The following is a 23,521-nucleotide window of genomic DNA, read 5'->3' as shown; positions in this document are numbered from 1 at the left end:
TAATTGTCAAAACTCAAAAGGCATTGGAACTCATAGGAGGGTTACTGCAGGTCTGCAGCTAACCAAAAGTCCTTTTAATGTGCGAAAATTAAGTGTACGATTGGATTTGTTTGAGAAGTTAGAACAAATCAAACTTAAAATTATTGAGGACTTTAAATGTATCATTATTGTGATGTGATGGTGGGATGGCTTACAATGGTCAACCCAAATGTGAGGGCCGGGAATAAATACAGTATAACATAATTTCAAATAAAAGAAACTTGAACATAATCATATAATCCAAACTGAAAAGTTTTACTTTTCAGATTTATTCTGCATTGTTTAGACATGTGTTCATTGTGGCGTGGTAGTAAATGTTGATATGTTGAAGTTCTTGATCTGGATTCTAACATATGTCCTTCCGTTTATTTTCATAGTAGATTAGATAGTTAACCAAACTCACTTTTTCCCATAATATAATTTGTTATCCCCTACCTATGGTCAGGGTATAATAACCTAGTTTGACAACATTCAATGTATTATTAATTGGTGATAGTGATGGGGGTCCTATACTCTAGCAGCCCAAACAACGGGTTGTCAATGGGTCGACCCACCCAACATGCCGGTCCTATTAAATAGCATCAACTATTAAAATTAATGAGGGCCTTGATGGAGGAAACAACCATACTTCTTATTTTGTTATGTCTTTTGTTTGTTCACAAATTCTACGCTGGTGAACTTGACTACATTTCAGGTTCAAAGTTCTTGACAGATAGAGACATGTTGGTCTCGGAAACAAGAATTTTTGAACTGGGATTTTTCCGGCCAGAAGGCTCCGAGAACAGATATCTTGGTATTTGGTTCCAGAAAATCTCTGTTAGAACGGTGGTTTGGGTTGCAAACAGAAAATACCCACTCCCTGGTGAATCACCAGTTCTTTTAAAGATTGATGATCCAGGGATTCTAGTGATTTACAACAATAATAGCATCGTTTGGTCATCCAACACTACGATAACATCACGGAATGCAACTGCAAAGCTTTATGACACCGGAAATCTAGTCTTGATGACCGACAAGAGAAGATGATCTGGCAGAGTTTCGATTATCCAACTGATACTCTTCTTCCGGGCATGAAGTTAGGGAAAGATTTGTTGAGGGGCATTGAATGGCATCTATCCTCGTGGAAAAGTAATCAGGATCCAGCTCCAGGTGTATTCACGTGGGGTGCTGACACACATGTTTATCCTGATAATAAACTAAGACAAGCGGTAGTGGTCATGTACCGGGGAGGGCCATGGAGCAATCGACAGGTTAGTGGAAATACTGTATATAACATGAACATAACCACCACGCACAGTGTAGTAATCAGTGAAAAGGAGGTGTCTTTTGCATATAACGCAGACAAAATTTTATCCAGGGTCACTTTGAGTTCTTCAGGGGCACTAGAAACTTTAGCATGGGTAGAAGATGGCGAAAAGTGGCAGTTAAGCTTGTCAGTACCTACAGATATCTGTGATAAATATAACATCTGTAGTGCTTATGGAAGCTGTAGCGTATATAACGTCCAACAGTCTTGTATTTGCTTGGATGAGAAAAGATTTGTGCCCAGAAACCAAAAGGGTTGGGAAACAGCTGACTGGACAGGTGGTTGTGTTAGGCGAACACCGTTGGATTGCAAAAACGGATCAGAAGGGTTTATTAAGTACTCTAACGTGAAATTACCAGATACAGAGAGAACCTGGTTTAGCATGAGCATGACTTTGGAAGAATGTGAAAAAAAAATGTTTAAGAAATTGTACTTGTACCGCTTATGCAAATCCCGACCTTAGATTTGGAGACTGCTTGCTTTGGTTTGGGGACTTTTTTGACATCAGAGTTCTTCCGGACGGAGGTGGCGGTCGAGATATTTTTGTAAGAATGTCTTCATCTGAGTCAGGTAAAAACATAGTCCTTTCTTGTTATATTGTAGTTACATTCTCTTCTATTTAACATTGTTGCTAAACCAATATCATATAGATGCTCAATCGATATTCAAGAAAACCAGTAGACAAAATACTAAAATCACCCTACTAGTAACAATTCCGGGGGTTCTACTCATTGGTTTTATCTCTACATGGATTTGGTATGCAAGGAGTACAAGGAATCATTTGCGATCTATGGGGAGAGGTAAGAAAATTGTGCAAGCTCACTACTAAATTGGCAGAAATCAGTTATGATTAACATGTACTATGACTAAATGTATAATTGTGTTTATTAAGAAAATAGCTATATTTTGGAAAAATTCTATCATTCTGAAGTTTGTTGTATTTGAAATGCATAGGGGGTTCGTTTCATGTCTCTAAAAGCAAGGAAGAAAACTTTCAGCTACCACTGTTACGCTTCTCTAGTATAGCAACTGCCACTTCAAGCTTTTCAACTGACAATATACTTGGAGAAGGTGGATTTGGGCCAGTTTATAAGGTACTTCATAATATTTATAAAAAAAATAGAACTACTCTACACAACATACATTGTATTTAAAGTTTGTGATGTTACTCACACTGAAAATGGTAATCTTCAGGGTGTGCTAGAAGGGATAGAGATTGCAGTTAAGCGTCTCTCCGAGACTTCTAACCAAGGAGTTGATGAGTTCAAGAATAAAGTCATTTGCATTTCAAGACTACAGCACCGAAATCTTGTGAAGCTCTTAGGCTGTTGCATTGAAAAAAACAACAAACTGCTGATATATGAGTACATGCCAAATAAAAGCTTAGACTCATTTATATTTGGTGAGAATCATAGAATCAAAACTCCCATTAGTTTCTAACATTTAATTATATCCATGCAAATAACTATACAATCATGTCGGGTAGATGAAGACAAAAGAAATGCTTCTTGATTGGACGAAACGCTTCAACATCATTAAAGGCATTACTCGAGGACTTCTCTACTTGCATCATGATTCACGATTAAAAATCATCCATAGAGATCTTAAAGCCGGGAACATTCCCTTAGATCAAGATATGAATCCTAAGATTTCTGACTTTGGTCTAGCTAGAAGTTTTCCAGGAAATGAGACCCAGGCAAACACAAGAAGAGTTGTTGGCACGCAGTAAGCTTTATGGACATTAACTTTTCTCCCTTGCCACTTATTATTACTACTCTTATAAAGATTCTTTCATTTTTCTTTCTCTAATCATTAGTACCTCACTTATACTGCATGCAGTGGCTACATGTCACCAGAGTATTTACTAAATGGTATTTTTTTCAATTAAATCAGACGAATTTAGCTTTGGGGTTTTGGTTCTTGAGATTGTAAGTGGGAAGAGAAATAGGGGTTTAATTCATCATGGGCATGACAATAATCTTATAGGACATGTAAGTTAACTAGTGACAAACTTTTCTTTAGATTTGCAATAGGTCATATAACCATGAATTTCTCTTTATATTCAGGCCTGGAGTATATATAATGAAGGCAATCCAATGGAATTAGTGGATGCAATTTTATCTGAATCAATCCAAGTAGTATCCAACCATCCGAAGTTTTAAGATCAATCCAAGTAGGACTGTTGTGTGTTCAACAGAATGCAGGAGACATGCCAAGCATGTCGTCTGTAGTTAGGATCTTGGATGGTGAGGGTGCAATGCCAAAACCAAAGCAACCAGCATTTTTCATGGGAAGGGTGCAACCCAAGTTTTAAGATCAATCCAATATGTACAAATAATGGTCTAACTATTACGCATTTAGATGCTCATTAGAAAGCTTAGGGAGCATTTGGTTTGTAGAATGTTTCTTTGGAGAAATGTAATTTGACGAAGTAAATAAAATATATCAAGCATTTGGTATATACATATGCAGTAATGTAACTAAACTAATATGTGATTTTTCGGAATGTAATTTGACGAAGTAATAGGGGTGGACGGGTGGTTGTGGTAGTGCTTACCTGGGAAGAAACATGATGGTGGTTTTGAGATCTAATTCATGGATATGTTGACATATACATACACGTAAGGGATTGAAAGTCAAAGGTGTGACAACATGAGGGGCGAAAATTGTAATTTACTCGGCATATTAGGATGTTTGTTAAGGTGAAAAGACCATCCTACCCTCACAACTATTGCAGGTGCCCTTATTAACGGTCAAAAACTCACGCCGATGAGGGGAGGGCCACAATTGCAAATTTTGTTAACTTTAAGATAAAAATTAGTAATACTTTTTTCATTTAAGGGATTAAAAGTGAAAAATCTACCAACTTCAGAGACTAATAAAGTAATTTACTCATATATTTCTTAATTAGCAAATAGGTTATTATTATATATTTAAACTTTTATTTGTGAATGGTATATGAATTAGTTTTGTGAGTTGGCCACCTGTATATGAATTAATTTAGACTTTTATAGTTTTATGTTTTCAATCCCTAATTTACACTTTGTAGCTTTGCATAAAAAAAAAACTTACAAAACACTTAATTTAGATATAATTAACACTTTTATTGTATTTATTTTTTTCTTAACAGCGAGTTTGTAGTTAGTAATTAGTAGTGTGTATTGTGAAAATGCATAATTCAAACAAAATCTCTTTGTTGTATTTCAAATGCATAGTGGGGTCATTGCATGTCTCTAAAATCAAGGAAGAAGACATTCAGCTATCATTGTTCAGCTTTTCTAAAATAGCCAATGTTACTGCCCAGTTTTTCAACCGACAATGTAACTGGAGAGAGAGGATTCGGACTAGTTTACAAGGTACATATATAATAATATGATAACAAGATAATGAATGCACATGCTCTAAGTAAGGGCCTTTAAAAACCTAAAATTAAGTGTTAGCTCTTAAATTCATAAAGTTACTTACAGTGAAAATGGTAATCTTCAGGGTGTGTTAGAAGGCCTGCACATTGCAGTTAAACGTCTCTCCAAGACATCTGACCAAGGAGTTGATGAGTTTAAAAATGAAGTCATTTGCAATTCAAGACCTCATCACCGGAATCTTGTGAAACTCCTCTGTTGCATAAAAATGAAGTCATTTGCATTTCAAAACCTAAAACACATGCTCCTTGATTGGACAAAGCGCTTCAACGTTATCAAAGGAATTGCTCGGGGACTTCTCTACCTACATCGTAATTCACGATTTAGAATCATCCACAGAAATCTTAAAGCCGGAAACATTCTACTAGACCTAGATATGAATCCTAAGATATCTGACTTTGGCCTAGCTAGAAGTTTTAGAGGAAATGAGATGCAAGCAAACACAAAAAGAGTTGTTGGCACACAGTAGGACATTATGAAAAGCCTTTCCTTTCTTTTCTTCAATTTATAAAGACAACTTTATTAACATTAATGTGTTGCATGCAGCGGTTACATGTCACCGGAGTATGTACGAGATGGTCTTTTCTCAACAAAATCAGATGTATTTAGCTATGGCGTTTTGGTTTTGGAGATTGTAAGTGGGAAGAGAAATAGGAGGTTCATCCATCCTAAACATGACAATTATCTTATTGGACATGTAAGTTCACTAGTGATATATAAACTATTCATTCTAGTTGCAGTAAGTCATATAACCATAAAATTCTACAATACATAGGCATGTAGTTATAATGAAGGCGGGTCAATGGGATTGATTGATGTAAGTCTGGTTGAATCATTCCATCCAACTGAAGTTTTAAAATCAGTTGAAGTGGGATTGTTATCCGTTCATGAAAAAGCAGAAGATAGGCCAAACATGTCATCTGTAGTTCGGATGTTGGATGGCGGGGGTACACTGCCACTACCTACACGGCTACACAACCGGCATTTTTCAAGGGAAGGGATTTACTTGAAGCGGACCTGTCTTCAAGAAATAATCCAACATGTTCAATTAATGGTTCTAACCAACATGCTCGGTAAAAAGCTTAGGAGACATTTGGTTCAAGGAATATGTTTAATGAAGCGACGGAATCTGAATTAATATTTAAAGATATCGTCATTATTTCAAAATTCGTTTACAAAACCCGGTGATCAACATTTAAATTTTGCATAATTGACATTCTCAAATAATCCCAGCCATTGTGAAAATTAAACTTTGTAATTCTTTATTATTGTTTTTAGCTGCTAATTGGCTTGTAGAGCAGCTATTAGGGACTTTTGGTATGTGGATGTTGCAATTTTGCATGTACGCAATAGCCGACTTAATTAGTGATTTGTTAAGTTGCCTGATCTACAAAAACATACTGGTTCATAAGCTTCATAGCTATACACATCTATATATCTATATCTATATCTATATATAGGGGTTTTACAATATCTACACACAAAACTAAATCATAAACAAAATGTTTAGAAAATCAAAGCTATAATAAACCTTTGCAGCTCCATCGCCATCAACATACGTCGCTGCCACCAACATCGCCGGGAGTGGCAAAAATCCGGAATGCTTGCCCGATCATAGTTTTTCTCTTTTTATTTTCTGGCATTTTATTTCGCATATCTCTTTGTGTTTAATTTTACTATTTTAATTTCTAATTACATTGCGGGAGGGGGAGTCCCTGAATTATTTTTTTTTTTTTTTATGATGCAGGATATATATTTATCGTGTTGAAGTTTTTTTTTATATATTCGGTTTCGACCCTCATTTTAATTGTGAAATTTTTTTATATTTCTAAGCAATAAAATTAATTCATTACATTTTAAATAAGCTCATTCAAAATTACTTAGCCCAAACTAAAACTCAATACTTAATTACTTACTTAGCCCATTTATTAAAAAAAGAAAAAGAAATCAGGAAAAAAATAAACAATTTCTTCTTCCCGCTCCCTCATCTCCTCCCCCATTTCTGTCCTCATTCCTCACGCCCCTCCCCTGGCGACCACGACCACCTGCAGTTTTGCCGCCGCCGTTCATGGAGTGGGGGTCGGGATAATAGATGTTTTATGGAGTAAAAAAACAGCTAGTAATAAATGTTAGATTAAAAGAACATGGACTCTAATTTCTTTTACTCCTGTTTATCTCCTTCCCATATCTTATCTTACTAGGGGGTATTTGGTAGGATGAAATCGTAGAGAATATAATGATACTAGTGAATAGAAATAGAGAAAGAGAATAAGCTAAAAAGAATGAAATATATTCTCTTGTTTGAAGCCAACAAAGAATTGACATGAGATATATGAAGAAGAATGAATCTCCATTTTGCTGCTTGTATCACATGAAAAAGAGATGAATAAATACAACAGTTTTATCTAAATCATTCATTTGATTATACTAGATACCCAATATTAGTTTATATGGTTTCAAAAAATTAGCACAAAAAAATAAATTAAATATTAATAAAATATAAAAAGAAACACATTGAAATAAACAAATTCCAGATCTAGCGAGATTAAAAGTTCAAATCAACATACACACACATATATATATATGTGTGTGTGTGTGTGTGTGTATGTATGTATGTGTGTGTGTGTGTGTATGTATGTATGTGTGTGTATATCTCAAATAAACTTACTAAATAAAATAAATGAAGAAATATAGATACTTGAAAGAAAGAAATCATCGACTGGACGAAGTATAAAGCTTTAGTTTGGTTAATATTTGCAAAAAAAAGAAGATTTGTAAAAATTAATGATTATAGTGAAAGCTATAACAACGACTTCTTGAAAAGCAGGCTTATAGTCAGAAAGATGAGGAAAGATTATGAAGGCTACTTCTTTGATTCCATTCCACTACATTCTTTACTTTTTGTGAGGAATCAAAAGTAGGGAAAGGGAATGTTACATTAACCAATCTTTTCCATTCCTCATAATGCAATAAACAAGGGAAATGATTCTCTTTCCGTTTCTCTTTTTCTCATTTCCTCCTACCAAACACCCAATAGGTGTCAACCATATAGCATGACCAACAATATCTTTCTTATGTAAGGTTGATGTCACCATCTACTAACAAATTTTTTAAATTTAAATATATAAAAAAAATCTAAAAATTTTATTAACCAATTTTCTTTTGATTATTAACCTAACCAACATTGAAAAAAAACTAACTAAAAACAATCTATGTATTTTTACTCAAATGTTCATTATTTTATGTTCTCAAAAATACATAAATCAATTTTTATTCAACATCTCCACATATCACGGGGGATATACATCTAGTACGAGTATATAGTACATGTGATTTCAAGATAGAAATTGAGTGGGTTATATATATATATTACACCAAATGCTCACAAAAAATTGTATGGTTCTATCTAATTCCCACATGTATAACACCAAAAATTGTGCGAGGATCGATTTTTTTTTGCATGATTCATATATAATTTAACTCGATCTTTCCCATGCGTATCACAACAAACGTTCAGGAGAATGGACCAGCTGCTTGCGCACTTATATATATGTGATGGAGTTGTGTAAATATATATCTAATATTTATATATAAACTGCAGGTACTGGAATGTACAATCAATACCAATTAAGCAATTCTAGTATCAGCAACACAATGCATACCGTGAAACAATCAACAAAACTCATAAAACTCAAACTCCTCTATCCCTCCCGCGCTACAACAGAGGCTTCAATTCCTTGATGAGAATGCTCCCCCCAACAATTTGAATGTTGTTCTCTTCTCTCCTCCTTGAATAACAACCCGAATGACTTTGTTTCCCAACAACTAGAAATATCACTTGAGAAAGCATTAACACGATTATACCCTCTTGTCGGTAGATACGTGGAAGAAAACTATCGTCGTTAAGTGTCTTGACCGATTGTCGATTAACTGGTAATACCGGTTTGCAGACACTTTCTTGAACCTAAACCTAAACCGTAACGATAGGCTAACCATAAATAACAGGTTAACCTATATAAGTTGTTATGGCTCTGATATTTATGTTAAAAGCTCTTGAACAAGAACTCAGTCTATTGTATTGGCTCCCATTTTCAGTCAGTCATTTAATCAAACAGCTGAAGTAGTGCATTAAGTTTTCGGGGAAAAAAGTCTGCCATAAAAGAAGTTAGTACTATCAATCCATACCCGCATAGCACACGGAATCTGGGTCAGCTATTGTTCAAGCTTATATAGTTTACTAGTATCATGAGAAATTGTTTGTGAGCTGTGAACACAAATGTGACCCATTTTGAATAACGAGAGTAAGTACCCGCGCGTTGCGGCGGTGAGATGGTGGGGTGATAGCTAGGTCAGAGAGTGTGATAGCCAAATGCCTACGGCCTCCGCCCTCCGCCCTCGGATTTAAAAATTCGTCGAAAGTATATCGAATGACATCTCTAATGAAAGAGCATAAAATTTTAAGAACACCCATACAATTTTTATAATTTATCAACGTATAATTTTTGAGATAAAAGATTTTGAATGAATTGGAGGAATAAATGATTTATGGAGGAGAGAGAAAAAAGATGATTGGTTGAAATTTGAGGAGAGAGAAAGGGTATTATGGTTATTTTAGATAAATATAGAATAGATGAGAGGGATATTTTGGGGATGTACTTAAAATCAATATTGAAAATTTCAACTCAATGTTGAAAATCTGGAATGAATCTGCTTTATAATATAGTATAGATAAGACCTATATAATACTATATATATCAAGTATAATTTTTTTAAAACCTAAATTATGAAGAAAAATAGCAGATAATTTGAATGATATTTGGTTAATGTGTGAAGCTTTGTGTTTAATCAATTGTGTTTGGATTTAAATGAGTTTGTGTTTATTGATATTTTGCTAACCGTACAAAATACAAAAATGTACATGACAAATGAACTTTTCTGTTGGATGCTATGAATTGGATCATTGGTGAACACAATTAAAACAATATGATAAATAAATGAAATTCTGGCAAACCATATGGACGATCAGTGTAATTACTCATAAAGGTGGGAACGTTTTGTACTTTCGTTTGCAAAGTCAATAAAACATCATTTTGAGACAGATAGTTGTTGGTATAAACAATTATATTAACTTTTTTGTGACAAAAGTTAAGAAAATAAAAGTTGTGATCAAATGTAAATAAAATGAAACTTTGATAACAAAATTTAAAAACCAAAAATATTATGTAGTAAAAAACAAATAAAAAAAAACTTTTGAAGTGAGATTTAAAAAAAATAAACTTATGTGAAAAGAAGTACAAAAGTTAAGAAACTTAACTAGGAAGCTTATCTGAGATTAAGGAGGTTACGTTTTCATGGATGAAACATAAATACTAGGTAAGCATTTTTAGCTTCTGATAATTTTTTTCTTTTTGAACAGCTTTAGCTTTTGATAGATGACTTAAATTTGATTTTAAGTTTTCTTTTTTGGTTGTTGGTGGTCCACTTGTCCCTACTAGCATCCGGCTAATTGGAAGTGCAATAACACATTAATCAAACGGGGTATTTAAAGAGAACGATTCACTTAATTAATTACATCTTAACTTAATTAACTGAGATTTCAAGCTAGTTTCTGTCTCTAAAACTTTTCTTGATCATCTTAAAATTACATCTAATCGACCCTAAAATCTAATGATCTTAAGATGTTAATCACTATGTTAAAATTACATCTAGTTGGACCCTAAAACTTCAGTTAGTACCTTAAGTCCTTAACTGAAGAGCCTATATATAGTATCAGGTGATGCCCCACATTGATGCCACGTTCAATGATGATCATATGATACCACATGTACTTCCCATGCCACATTTAATTTTACATGTTTTCTTTTTATTTGATGGGTATCCAAATTAATGATCAAAATGATGACCTAACTCCTAACTCCCGAAACAATATTAAATGTATATAGTAGATGTTTATCTTGTCAAATTTTAACACCCTCTAGAAAGTGTACATATCTCCCGAAACAATATTTTTTTAAAGAAGTGTTCTCATTGGAGTAACAACTAACAAATATATATATATGGATAGATAATGTAAACACAACTTATTAAATCGCTTTTGTATGACTAATGTTTTACTCGAGTAAACTTAAAATAATAAATAAGATGTTGTCTAAGAAGATTTGCTTTGCCCAAAAATGAAAAGGTAAAAATTGTACCAAGCATATATATATACATGGCAACACATATGCCAAGGCTAAACAGACAAAGATTATTAAATGATAAAATACAGAAAATAGGTGAAAGTGAATGGACTTTGCACCTAATCAAATCTTTAAATTATTATGATTATGAATATGAATCAAATTATAAGTCCTAAATCATCATTATTAATATCTGAAAACAAACTAGACCCTGATGGAGCTAGCAGCAGTCATAATATTTGTTCTTCTGTTTTCATTTCTACACTTTGACAAAATCCATGCTGTTGAATTAGACACCATTTCAAATTCAAAGTCCTTGACAGATGGAGACACTTTGGTTTCTGCCACTGGAATTTTCGAGCTCGGATTTTTCCAGCCAGGTAACCCGGGGGACAGATATCTTGGTATTTGGTACAAGAAAATCGCTGTTAGAACCGTGGTTTGGGTTGCCAACAGAGACCACCCGCTAACGGATGGATCATCAAATGTGTTAAAAATAACTGATCCAGGAATTCTAGTCCTTTTGGATAATAACACCATGATTTGGTCATCCAACACAACTACGACATCAAAGAGTGCAACTGCAAAGCTTCACGACAGCGGAAATTTAGTCTTGATGGACCTAGATGAGAAGGTTTTATGGCAGAGTTTTGATTATCCAACTGATACGTTTTTACCCGGAATGAAGCTAGGGAGAAACTTGTTGACAGGCTTGGACTGGCATCTTTCATCATGGAAAAGTAACCAAGATCCAGCTCCAGGTGGACTCACGTGGGGCACCGTCTCACGTGGTTATCCTGAAAACAAATTAAGACAAGGTTCAGTGATTAGATTCAGAGGCGGAGCATGGAGTAATCAAAGGTTTACTGGTGTTTCTCAGTTTAACAAAAGCTTAACTTTTGTATACAATGTAGTTATTAATAAAAGTGAGGTGTCTTTTAGTTATATTCTTGAAAATAGTTCTATCTTATCTAGGACAGTCTTGAATTCATCTGGCCAGATAGAAAACTCGGTATGGGTAGAAGAAGGTAAAAAGTGGCAGCTTAGCTTGACATTACCAAGAGATTTATGTGATACATATAACATTTGTGGCGCGTATGGGAGTTGCAGCGTTGATACGATCACACAGTCTTGTGCTTGCTTGGACGAGAAAAGATTTGTGCCACGAGATGAAAAGCGTTGGAATACTGCTGATTGGTCAGGAGGTTGTGTTAGGAGAACGTCGTTGGATTGCGTAAAAGGATCAGAAGGGTTTATCAAGTACTCTAATGTGAAATTGCCAGATACAGAGAATACATGGTTTAACATGACCATGAATCTGAAAGAATGTGAAGCAAAATGCTTAAGCAATTGTAGTTGTATGGCTTATGCAAATCCAGATTCCAGTTCTGTAGGAAGAGGTTGTTTGATATGGTTCGATGACCTTATAGACATTCGGGTGTATTCTGGAGGCATTGGTGGTCAGGATATCTTTGTAAGAATGGCTTCCTCTGACTTAGGTAATGTTCTTTTTGCTAAAATCACTTGTCGCGCAGTGTTGTTACACAAGTAGTTTCTAATCTTTTGCTTATATCCTACAGTTGTTCAATCGGCTTTCAAAAAGAAAGGAGGAGCAAAGACTAAAATCATCTTACCGGTAATCCTTTCGGTGGTTCTTCTCATTGGCTTCATCTCTGCATGGTTGTGGCGTGCAAGGAAAAGAAGGAATCGTGCGGAACAATTGAAAGGAGGTAAGAAATTTGTGCAAGCTTACCAATAACTTTGTAGTATCTAATGTACTAGCTAGAAAAAAAAAACAAAAAAAAAAACAGAGTGATAACCACAAGGTTGGTGGCCTACTAGGAAATGTTTGACTTACAGATTGAAAATAACTAGAGGGTCCCAAGTTTGAATCCTAGGTGTGAAAAAAATATACCCTTTTCTGTCACAAGGTTCACCCGTGATGACTTTGCGATGACCGCAAAGCGGGTGGTCACCTGAGTTAATCGACTCGCAAAGCTTGTCGGATTTGGTTAACCAAATAAAGATTGTTGGCTTAAGCTCAACTTGCCTATGGGACCACTTAAGTGACTTTAAAAGCATAACATGTCTCCAGTTCAAACTTCAAACCTAGTCACTATTGTGCCCCACTAAGTATGAGGACTTGTCAAAGTATGAGGACTTGTCAAAGATATGAGGACTTGTCAAAGATAGTCTTCGCGGGCCTGACAATTGCTAAAGCCCAAGGCACTCGCATTAGGGAGTCCCCGCTAATCTACCTTCTAGGTGTGTATATGTAATGTCAAAAGATGTGTATTTTAAGAAGTTTTATCAAGTTTATGGTGTGTTGTATGTTGAATGCATAGGGGGGTCATTGCATGTTTCCGAAAGCCATGATGAAGACATTCAATTACCATTGTTTAGCTTTTCTACTATAACTACTGCCACTGACAACTTTTCAACAAACAATATACTTGGAGAGGGTGGATTTGGACCTGTGTATAAGGTACTAATAGTATATTATGCTTATCGAAATAATTGTATATATGAAAAGTTACAATTTGTGTAACAAGAGAAGAAATCATACAACAATAACAAATTGTTTCAAAAATGTACTAACATTGCAAATGGTTATCTTCAGGGCACGTTAGAAGAAGGGCTTGAGATTGCTGTAAAGCGTCTCTCAAGGACTTCCAACCAAGGAGTTACTGAGTTCAAGAATGAAGTCCTTATGGTTTCAAAACTTCAGCATCGAAATCTTGTGAAGCTTCTTGGTTGTTGCATAGAAGAAGCAGACGAGAGATTGCTAATCTATGAATACATGCCGAATAAAAGCTTAGACTCTTTTATATTTGGTTAGACTCGTAACAAAACTCAAATTACATGCTAACTACAATTAAAAACTCTTCATAACTAAACAAACGTGTTGTGCAGATAAAACACAAAGCATGACTCTTGATTGGCCAAAGCGGTTCAACATCATTAAAGGAATTGCGAGAGGACTTCTTTATCTCCATCATGATTCTCGACTAAGAATCATTCATAGAGATCTTAAGGCTAGCAACATCCTACTAGATCGGGAAATGAACCCTAAGATATCAGATTTTGGCATAGCTAGAAGTTTTGGAGGAAACGAGACTGAAGCAAATACACACAGAGTTGTTGGCACATAGTAAATCATCACAACTATCTATTTGTTCTGTTTTCTTAATTCATTTGTATACCCTTATAAGCCATATATTGTGTCGTGTGCAGTGGTTACATGTCACCGGAGTATGCACTAGATGGTATTTTCTCAATAAAGTCGGATGCATTTAGCTTTGGTGTTCTAGTGTTGGAGATTGTGAGTGGCTACAAAAACAGGGGATTCATCCATCCCGATCATGATCATAATCTTATCGGACATGTACGTTCACTAGTCACAAATTACTCTTTCCATCTGCAAATTGTATTAGTAATATCAAATAAATAACCTTTAGCTTCTTCATTATGATTCAGGCGTGGAGTCTATATAGCGAAGGCAGGTCAATGGAACTTCTTGACGAATCTTTAGCCAAATCCTGCGATCCAGTAGAAGTTTCAAGATCAATACAACTAGGATTGTTATGTGTTCAACAAAATGCAGTAGACAGGCCAAACATGTCGTATGTAGTTCAGATGCTTGGCGGTGATGGTGCGTTGCCTCAACCTAAGCAACCAGCATTTTTCATGGAAAAGGACTTCCTTGTAGCAGATTTCACTTCAAGTACTTATCATGCCGGTTCAGTTAGTGATTTAACTATTACTGATGTTGATGCTCGATAATATGCATTTATACTTGTCACACAAAGTACACTTTTTTTGTTAGTAATGAATATGTATAATTTACTAATTCTTGATTCATGAATGTTCATTTTGGTAACATATTCATTTCAAGGTAAATTACAATGAATTGAATTCTTGTTCTAGTGCCTCTTCTAACAAATATTGAGATTGGTCCATTAAATCCGGACTTAATCTAAACATAAGAACGCAAAACTCCATTTGGTTAAGAGCACAATCTCCATCAAAATCACCTTGTTTTAGCATACACAAAATATCACCGTCACTCAAATCTTGTAAGCCCAAAACCGACGCATTCTTCTTTAAACTTTCGAAAGTGATGACGCCCTTTTCTTGATCCATTAGTAAACGAAACCCGTTACATAGCTCTTCAATCAAACCATCCCCTCCTAACTTGTCCGCCATTATAGGTAAGTAATCTTGGAACATAGATTGGTTGTTGGAGGCCATTTGGTATATATATGAAAAATATGAATTGTTGCTAAGAAAGTTGAAGATTAATAGAAAGGGTTTGTTGAGATGCATGATATTAAGTGTTTAGAAGAATTATATATATATGTGTATATAGGTGTGACAACTAGTATACAGCTAAAGAATTGAATGTATGTATGTTTATCAGATAGTATGCAATTGCCTCCCGGGTACGGCGAAGCTGTGTGAAGGAGGGTTGCAGTGGTGCATATACTTGTCGTTTTGCTTAGAAGGTTGTTGGTTGCTTCGTGCTCGACAAATTCAGTTTTTTGGACATAGACAAATGCATTTGTTTATGATTTCAATTCAATATAAAATACACACTAGATTATTACCCGCGTAATACGTGAAAAACATAGATCATTAATGACATGTTAAAATTTTAGAATATCATTAGTTAACCATTATTAACCAGGTAAAAAACACACACAAAAAAAAAACATGAAGTTATATTAATGGTTGTTTGGATACCGGTTAATAGTGACTAGACAGTTAAAAAATAGATAAATCATATATTAGAGGTGTCGCTAAGGAAGTTTTTCATTTTTTTGGATGTCTTTCATTTATCCGGATATGTCTGCATTGTCATTGTACTTGTGCTTTAACGTTTTGTTCGAATAATTTAGTTATACACTAAAATTACTAAGCAATTTAATTATTAAGCTATATATCGCATGTTATGTTAATCTAACTTAATATTATGCATAATATCATTGCAATTTTTCATACTATAACTTTTCTGATGTATAATTGTGATAACTTATTAAAAAGACCGGTTTAACATCCGGTCTGGTTTTCAAAACATTGATTTAATAAAAACGTTCAATACAAATAATGTTGCATTTATCCACACTTTTAGTTAGTGTGAACAAATTAAAAATTTTGTCATGCTTTTATATGTGTAAAAATATGTAGAAATAAAAGTGTGTAGAAATTTCTCCACCCTAAAAAGTTTGTAGAACTAAAAAAGTGTGAACTTTCATAATTATTTTGTAACACCTCATTTTTCCACACTAACTTTTTAGTTAGCGTGAACAAATTAGGTTTTACAAAATAATTATGAAAATTCACACTAAAAAAGTGTAAACGTTTGAGGTATCCAGATCGTTTGAGGTATCCAGATCATGTGGGGATTACTGGATAAAGATGAAAGTATTGTACCGACATCATATGGCTCCTATAGAGTGAGTCGATGAGTATCTAATTATGGTACAAGGCCTAGGTTTCCCCAATTAACTTCTATTTTAACAACCAATGAGAAAAAAACAATATCATGTAACATTATAAGCTATTTGTGGCCGCAATGGATATTGTGCAAGCCATTATATCAAAAGGATGTCACATAAGTAAAGGAAGAAAGAAAGATTCAGCTCAGTGTCTCCTTTTACGGGTTTTGAGCCCCAATACCTCGATAGTGTACGGGGGAAGTTAAGATGTAGGCAGACCTTACCTTTACCTAAGTGGAGAACCTGCTTCCATTTTCTAGGCCCTCCAACCTTTACATCGGATGATGATCGAATCCACAGAAACTAAGGTGTTTACCACTATATGCTGCTTAAAAGATGTCACGTAAGTATTATACTAAAATCATTATTACACTAAAATGGACCCCAAACACAATAACCATTGTATCTAATTCCATAATCAAGATATAGGATATGAGATTTAGACTATCTAAAAATAAAGATACTGTTTTTAAAGGAACTTCATGCTAAAATGTAAAAAGCGAAAGAAAAAAAAGTTTGTTTTAGGTATTGGCCATTGGGGATGTTGTATATATGCATATTTATTGTTTGTAAGATGTCTATAAACATTTATTTGTAACATTTTTTGTAAGTCAACCATTAGCTGGCCATTTGTTTTGGGTCGTCGGATATTGTTGCCTCCATGCAACTTTTTCAGGCAATACTTTATATGGGCTGTATGTTTTGGGCCGTATTTAGTTGAGGCCTTTTTGACACACCCGTGCCGTGATAGACGGTGACATGTGCCGTCGATTGACCTCCACAATCAGCACCTGAAGATGCTTTTCCGACCACTCCTAAGGTAAACTACATTATCACATATATCTTACTTTCTATTTATAGATTTTAATTTCAGTTTTAATTACCAGATATACTTAATATTTTATAATGCTAAGAATATTTAGTTATGCCAAACCTGGCACCGCGATATTAGGGTGCGATTAATTAGCTGCAGAAAAAAATTGTTTTTATTTATTTATAGTTTCGATCTTGTTATTCATTGCGTTATGGTTAACGCATAGGAAAATGCCGTACATAAAAATAACCGATCTCTAAAAAATAATATTATTGTCATGTACAACACTTTGCTGCGAGATAATTATAACCCGATTACTCAATCCCCTTTTATAGAATATGTTCCTAAATAATGTTTAAATACTTTTGAGGTTGTTAGGATGCACGGACTATTATACTAAGTTATGTACATGATCACATATATAAAGCAAAATTTGAAATTTGAGCAACACTTTTTTTACGTGGTAATCAATAAAAACAAAACTTAGTGTTTCTTCCTCCCTTTTTTAGAAAGTTGATTAAGCTTTGCGTAGAAACGATGTTAGTTTGGAAGCATGAAAGCATAATGCAACATGTGATTTATAATGTTACCCAATTGCCCTTGGCCACTCAGTGGAGTTAGTTCAAGGGTGGAGCAATTTAGCCCTTTCCATAAATTGATGTCTGGTGTTGGATCCTTGTGGTCGACACAACTCCATCACCTCGCCGCTTAGTCAGCTTGATTTACCTCTCACATGTTGGGCCTCAAGTGGTCTGGCGTGGTCTGGTTAATGTATTCGGAAGAAGCTTTTCCCATTAACATATTTTATTACCAAAGTTCATAATAATTATTGTGAAAAACATGCAGTTCGTGTTCCACTTGACTTGAGTAAGTTTTAGTCTATTTTTGTGTTAATTGTGTATATCCACACCCCAGGTAAATTCACTTACAACTCGATCTTGACCCCTCTTCCTTGATGATAAGCCAAGTTGGATAATACAAACTCTGCTTGAGAACCTTTTTAGTGTCTTGAATCTTGAAGGTTTGGGTCACGTTCTGTGGTTTCATTGCACCCCGGAACAGTCAGTTTTTTTGGCAACCCAAACCACTGGACTAACAGAGATACTCAGGTACCAGATATTTACATCTCTGATCTCCGAACTATCTGGCTCAAAAAACCCAGTTTGAAAATTCAAATTTCTGGTTTTTGAGGTCAACATTTCCCCATCTGTCAATAACTGTGACTCTGAAATGACGTTGAGTTCCACTGTGCAGATTCTGTGAAAATAATGGGAATGCAGCAGAAGAAATGTGCCTCCACTTTCCAGTTCTATTTTCCCAATTTGAACTCTGGTTATTCAGCTTTTGTTGATTATGTTTGAAGGTATTTGCTGTCATTTTTTTTGCTGCTTCTGCTTTAGCTTCAATGTTGTTACCACTTAGTAGTTATCACAACTTCACTAGTTTCACTACTTGGGTATGTATGTGTATATATATAGGTAGGAGCTACTGTATTGTAAAGAGGGCGAAATTGTTTGCTACATATGTAGATTATGGGGTTTATTCTTTGCTATAAACACACACATACATACATTTCTGCACGTCTGTGTATATATAAACCCATATTTTTTGCTTACTTTTCTTTTATAACACAGAGGCAAGAAATCAGATAAATACAGTCAGCAAAAGATAATCATGTCATCCATCATATAGGCATTCCATTTCAATTGATAGGTGGACCACTCAAAAATAGGATTGAAATTGATTTTTATTCCATTGCGTTGCAACCATAAGCATGGCAGATCATAAATATATCATATTTCATTTTTATTGACTGATTACATTCTTTCCAAAAACATATTGTGGACCAAATGCTGCCTAAGCTTTCTATCGAGCATCCAACTGAGTAATGGTTAAATCATTGATTGAACCTGCTGGCTCTGGGTGTTTGTTTAAAGAGTAGTTAGCCACAGGTAAATCACTTCCTACAAAAAATCCTGGCTGCTTAGGTTGTGGTAATTCACCCTCACCGTCCAACATCCGGACTACATACAGCATGTTTGGCCTATCTCCTGCAATATTTTGAACACATAACAATCCCACTTTGATTGATCTTAATACTTCGTGTGGATCCCATGATCCAGCTAAATTTGCATCAATCAGTTCCGTTGACCTGCCTTCATTGTATGCACTCCATGCCTGAGTTTTAACATACAATGATACAAATTGATTGCTATATGGTGTAGGTTTGCAAAAGGAAGGAGTAGTTTGTCACCAGTGAACTTACATGCCCGGTAAGATTATTGTAGTGCTCAGGATCAGCGAATCCTCTGTTTTTCTTCCCACTCACAATCTCCAAAACCAAAACGCCAAAGCTAAATACATCTGACTTCATTGAGAAAAGACCATCTCGTGCATACTCCGGGGGCATGTAACCACTGCACGCAGCATATTGTATATAAGAAAAAACTAATGAATGGAAGATTAATAGAATGACTAGTTAGTTACTTTGGCTTACTATGTGCCAGCAACTCTTTGGGTATTTGCTTGGGACTCATTTCCTCCAAAACTTCTAGCTAAGCCAAAGTCTGATATCTTAGGGTTCATGTCTCGATCTAGTAAAATGTTGCCGGCTTTAAGATCTCTGTGTATAATTCTAAGCCGTGAATCGTGATGAAGATATAGAAGTCCTCGAGCAATTCCTTTGATGATGTTGAAGCGTTTCGTCCAATCAAGGTGCATGCTTTGCTTTGATTCTGTTCAAATGTTGGTTTAACTATATATACGGATAGTTTTTGTTTTTCATACTAGCAACTAATATAGTAATATGAGTTCATGGAAATGCTTCTCACCGAAGATAATCGAGTCTAGGCTTTTATTTGGCATGTACTCATAGATTAACAACTTCTCATCTTCTTTTATGGAATAGCCAAGGAGCTTTACAAGATTTCGGTGTTGAAGTTTTGAAATGCAAATGACTTCATTCTTGAACTCATTAACTCCTTGGTTGGAAGTCTTTGAGAGGCGCTTAACTGCAATTTCTTGCCCTTCCTCTAGCACACCCTGAATATCAACATTTGCAATCTGAGTAATTTCACAAACTTCAGAGGTAACACTTGTTGGTACTGTTTTCTTTATGTTTATATATATAGCAAAGCTTATATCGTGTTGAGAAGCTATAGTGTTGCTGTTATTACCTTATAGACTGGTCCAAATCCACCCTCTCCGAGTTTATTATCATCTGAAAAACTGGCAGTGGCTGCTGCTATCGTAGAGAAGCTAAAGAATGGCACATGAATGTCTTCTTCCTGGCCTTTTCCTAGTGGTCCCACATAATTCCTTTTTTTCCGTGCGTACCACAACCACGTAGAAATGACCCCTATGAGGAAAACCCCCGGGAAGATTACAAGTAATATGATTTTAATGTTTGGTGACTTTGGTCCTTTCCTTTTGAAAGCCGGTTGAGCAGCTGTATAATATGATATTAACATAGCGTGTTAGCTATATTTTTAATTATTCGAAAGCATGATACATCAAATGCACAATAAATGATTTATCCAAAAGATCACTACATACCTGATTCAGGGGAAGCCATTCTTATAAAAATATCCTTACCACCAATACCATTGCCTTCAGAATAAACTCGGATGTCTTTAAGCTCATTGAACCAGAGCAAGCAGCCTCTAGAGCTGATGTCTGGATTTGCATAAGCCATGCAAGTACAATTCTGTAAGCATTTTGCTTCACATTCTTCCAAAGTCATGCTCATGTTAAATTCCGTATTCTCTGTGTCTGGCAGTTTTACATTAGGGTACTTGATAAACCCTTCTGATCCCTTTTTACAATCCAATGGTGTTCGCCTAATACAACCACCTGACCAATTAGATGTGTTCCAATCCTTTTCATTTCTGGGTACAAATCTTTTGGTATCCAAGCAAGTACAAGACTGCCGTACTAAATTAATGTTGCAGGTTCCATAAGCACCACATATGTTGTAATTATCACAGGCATCCATCGGTAATGCCACGCTTAGCTGCCATGATTTACTCGCGTCTACCCACCCATAAGCTTCTAGGTGTCCAGATGAATTCAGGATGGTCCTCCATAGGACAGAGCTGTTGAAAAGATTATAAGTAAAAGATACCTCGTCTTTAATAATAAGCACGTCATATGTCAAGGTCGACGCCATCAACCCAGGAAAGCGTTGATTACTCCATGGTCCACCACGGTATATGACCACTGCACCTTGTTTTAGTTTGCTTTCAGGATAACCGTGTATGTTTGCCCCCCACGTAATATCACTTGAAGCTGGATCTTGGCTGCTCTTCCATGATGATAGACGCCATTCGATGCCTTTTATGTAATCTCTCCCTATTTTCATTCCAGGTAGTTGAGTATCAGTTGGATAATCAAAACTCTGCCACATAACCTTTTCTTGTTGGTCCACTAAGACTAGATTTCCACTGTCGTGAAGCCGTGCATTTGCATTCCCTGATGTCGTTGTATTAGATGACCAAATCATGCTCATATTGTTAAAGAGGACCAGTGCTCCTGGATCAACAATCTTTAACACAAGTGGTGTTACACTGAGGACCGCATGGTCCCTGTTGGCAACCCAAACAACTGTTCGAACAGTGATATTCTTGTACCAGATCCCTAGATAAACATTCTCAGACCCATCCGGCTGGAAAAATCCCAGTTCGAAAATGCCAGTCTCCGAGACCAATGTGTCCCCATCCGTCAAGAATTGTGTATTTGAAATGGTATTGAGTTCAGCAGCATGAATCATGTGAAAGAAAAGTAAAAAAATCATAAGAATGAAAATGGCTGCTGTGTCCATCAAGATCTTGCTAGTTTTTACTACTAATTTTTTTCTGCTAATTTGGATATTTACTTCTTAATAAACATTAAAATATGATTATTCTTACACATGCACTGGCATTTGTTTGTTGTTGACCCCAAGTCTACCCACTTATTCTATTTTAGTATATTGGATCATCATAGAATTGACAGCCCATTTAACAAACCCGTGAAGCAAGTTCACACTACCACCAACTCTTTTATTGTTTTGTCATGGTTGATTTGACTATATTAACCTTGGTCATTTTTGCCATGGTTTATTTTCTAGTGTTTAAGCTCTATATCTATATCTATACTACGTAATACAAAGTGTATTCCCTATTCTTTTCAACTAAGTTTTTTATAACCTCAAAATACCTTGCTCTTTTGTTACTAATTTAAGCATCTTCACTTTATATACCTATAATACCTTTAATGAAATTATTTATAACATACACTCCTCAATCCTTAAAATAACTACAATACCCATTTTACATCAAATTACTTTATATTAATAATTACACCGCTACTACTGCCACCACTGCCGCTACCACCACTTGTTGTCGCATCGCGTAGGCGTTTGGCTAGTGGATTAAGAAGACTGAGAGTGTTAAATTGATGCTAACGTTTTTCTTTTTCCCGCTTAATGAAGTGTCTGAAACTCTGAGGGAAAAAAAAACCTAATCTACCCTATATTTATTTGTTCTTCTATATGGAATGAAAGTCATAGGGCTTTCGTTAAAGATTCGTTAAATAGTTATATACTTATCTTAAAATTTAAGAGTGGACTTTTGATATGTACAAATTTTTTCTATGCATATTATTTGATGCACTAAGGGCTTCATTTTGCATTTAAAAAAAAATATTATAACATTATATGAATAACTTAAATAGAATCTATTTGATTCATATATGCTTCTAGCAAAAAATTTTCCTTTGATTATAACCACAGTATGATCCGCAAAATGAAGTTGATCCAATGTATTAGTCAACGCTGAAATATCTTTTATTTCTATACTATATAAAATCGGTTTATGTAAGTATTAAATTACAAAATTTTTGTTTAAATTTAAAACTAATGCAAGTATAAATTTTCAAAGATATAAAAAACTCTAAAAAAATATGATGTCAAACATAACCGAAATCTTCTTCTATCCATAGCTTTCACTCAGTTAGGATAATAAATCAATAGTTTTTAATTTCTGATGGAAGTATGGAATAATCCACTACTTTTTGTAAAGCTATATTTGACTTTGCCCTAAACTTAAAAGTTTGACATTAAGAAGTTAGCAACTTAGCATGTCTAGTATTTTACTCGTGTATTACTGACGTGTTCCAATAATCCACTACTTTGAGGAAAGTTAGCATGTCTAATATTTGACTCGTTCAAATTTATTATGGAAGTTATAAAATCTACAAACTATTAATTTATACCAAATTAGTGGTAA

At 35.0% G+C, this 23,521-nt stretch overlaps 5 protein-coding genes and 2 long non-coding RNA genes across 9 annotated transcripts; 4 read left to right on the top strand and 3 right to left on the bottom strand.

The window, feature by feature from the left end:
• Positions 1–1,782: 1,782 nt before the first annotated feature.
• LOC122592320 lies at positions 1,783–6,455 on the bottom strand. Of its 2 annotated transcripts, XR_006322705.1 has the most exons (4): positions 6,296–6,455; positions 4,811–5,068; positions 2,519–2,670; positions 1,783–1,906 (listed from the first exon to the last, which is right to left on the bottom strand). It is a non-coding gene; the product is annotated as an uncharacterized LOC122592320 (long non-coding RNA). The 2 variants fall into 2 exon arrangements; XR_006322704.1 differs by lacking the exon at positions 1,783–1,906 and having other exon boundaries at positions 2,389–2,670.
• LOC122592312 (G-type lectin S-receptor-like serine/threonine-protein kinase At4g27290) lies at positions 1,825–3,806 on the top strand. Of its 2 annotated transcripts, XR_006322702.1 has the most exons (7): positions 1,825–1,915; positions 1,996–2,145; positions 2,300–2,439; positions 2,540–2,747; positions 2,832–3,070; positions 3,239–3,336; positions 3,412–3,806. XR_006322702.1 is itself a non-coding variant. In XM_043764515.1 (6 exons), the coding sequence occupies exons 1-5, from the start codon at positions 1,897–1,899 to the stop codon at positions 2,855–2,857; spliced, it is 543 nt and encodes a 180-aa protein (XP_043620450.1). In that variant the 5' UTR covers positions 1,831–1,896; the 3' UTR covers positions 2,858–3,070; positions 3,412–3,806. The 2 variants fall into 2 exon arrangements, 1 of the variants encoding a protein (XP_043620450.1); XM_043764515.1 differs by lacking the exon at positions 3,239–3,336 and having other exon boundaries at positions 1,831–1,915.
• A 4,702-nt stretch (positions 6,456–11,157) lies between the features above and the next one.
• LOC122591969 (G-type lectin S-receptor-like serine/threonine-protein kinase At4g27290) lies at positions 11,158–14,139 on the top strand. Its single transcript, XM_043764188.1, has 5 exons — positions 11,158–12,442; positions 12,524–12,673; positions 13,289–13,428; positions 13,564–13,777; positions 13,857–14,139. Exons 1-5 carry the CDS (start codon positions 11,158–11,160, stop codon positions 14,093–14,095), a joined length of 2,028 nt encoding a protein of 675 aa, XP_043620123.1. The 3' UTR covers positions 14,096–14,139.
• On the top strand, positions 14,114–14,853 carry LOC122592315 (G-type lectin S-receptor-like serine/threonine-protein kinase At4g27290). Its single transcript, XM_043764518.1, has 2 exons — positions 14,114–14,328; positions 14,421–14,853. The coding sequence occupies exons 1-2, from the start codon at positions 14,185–14,187 to the stop codon at positions 14,724–14,726; spliced, it is 450 nt and encodes a 149-aa protein (XP_043620453.1). The 5' UTR covers positions 14,114–14,184; the 3' UTR covers positions 14,727–14,853.
• Positions 14,854–17,057: 2,204 nt separating this feature from the next.
• On the top strand, positions 17,058–20,724 carry LOC122592319. The gene is made up of 6 exons (XR_006322703.1): positions 17,058–17,261; positions 18,171–18,364; positions 18,510–18,618; positions 19,481–19,970; positions 20,164–20,343; positions 20,439–20,724. It is a non-coding gene; the product is annotated as an uncharacterized LOC122592319 (long non-coding RNA).
• LOC122592308 (G-type lectin S-receptor-like serine/threonine-protein kinase At4g27290) lies at positions 18,994–21,406 on the bottom strand. Its single transcript, XM_043764511.1, has 6 exons — positions 20,811–21,406; positions 20,432–20,703; positions 20,087–20,297; positions 19,753–19,990; positions 19,522–19,672; positions 18,994–19,433 (listed from the first exon to the last, which is right to left on the bottom strand). The coding sequence occupies exons 1-6, from the start codon at positions 21,247–21,249 to the stop codon at positions 19,122–19,124; spliced, it is 1,623 nt and encodes a 540-aa protein (XP_043620446.1). The 5' UTR covers positions 21,250–21,406; the 3' UTR covers positions 18,994–19,121.
• Positions 21,278–22,096, bottom strand: LOC122591968 (G-type lectin S-receptor-like serine/threonine-protein kinase At4g27290). Its single transcript, XM_043764187.1, has 2 exons — positions 21,379–22,096; positions 21,278–21,334 (listed from the first exon to the last, which is right to left on the bottom strand). The coding sequence occupies exons 1-2, from the start codon at positions 22,072–22,074 to the stop codon at positions 21,278–21,280; spliced, it is 753 nt and encodes a 250-aa protein (XP_043620122.1). The 5' UTR covers positions 22,075–22,096.
• Positions 22,097–23,521: the final 1,425 nt, after the last annotated feature.

The sequence above is a fragment of the Erigeron canadensis genome, chromosome 3 (genome assembly GCF_010389155.1).
Source record: "Erigeron canadensis isolate Cc75 chromosome 3, C_canadensis_v1, whole genome shotgun sequence".
NCBI lineage: Eukaryota > Viridiplantae > Streptophyta > Magnoliopsida > Asterales > Asteraceae > Erigeron > Erigeron canadensis.
The sequence above is the reverse complement of the archived record's forward strand: the minus strand, read 5'-3'. Positions and strand labels throughout refer to the sequence as shown.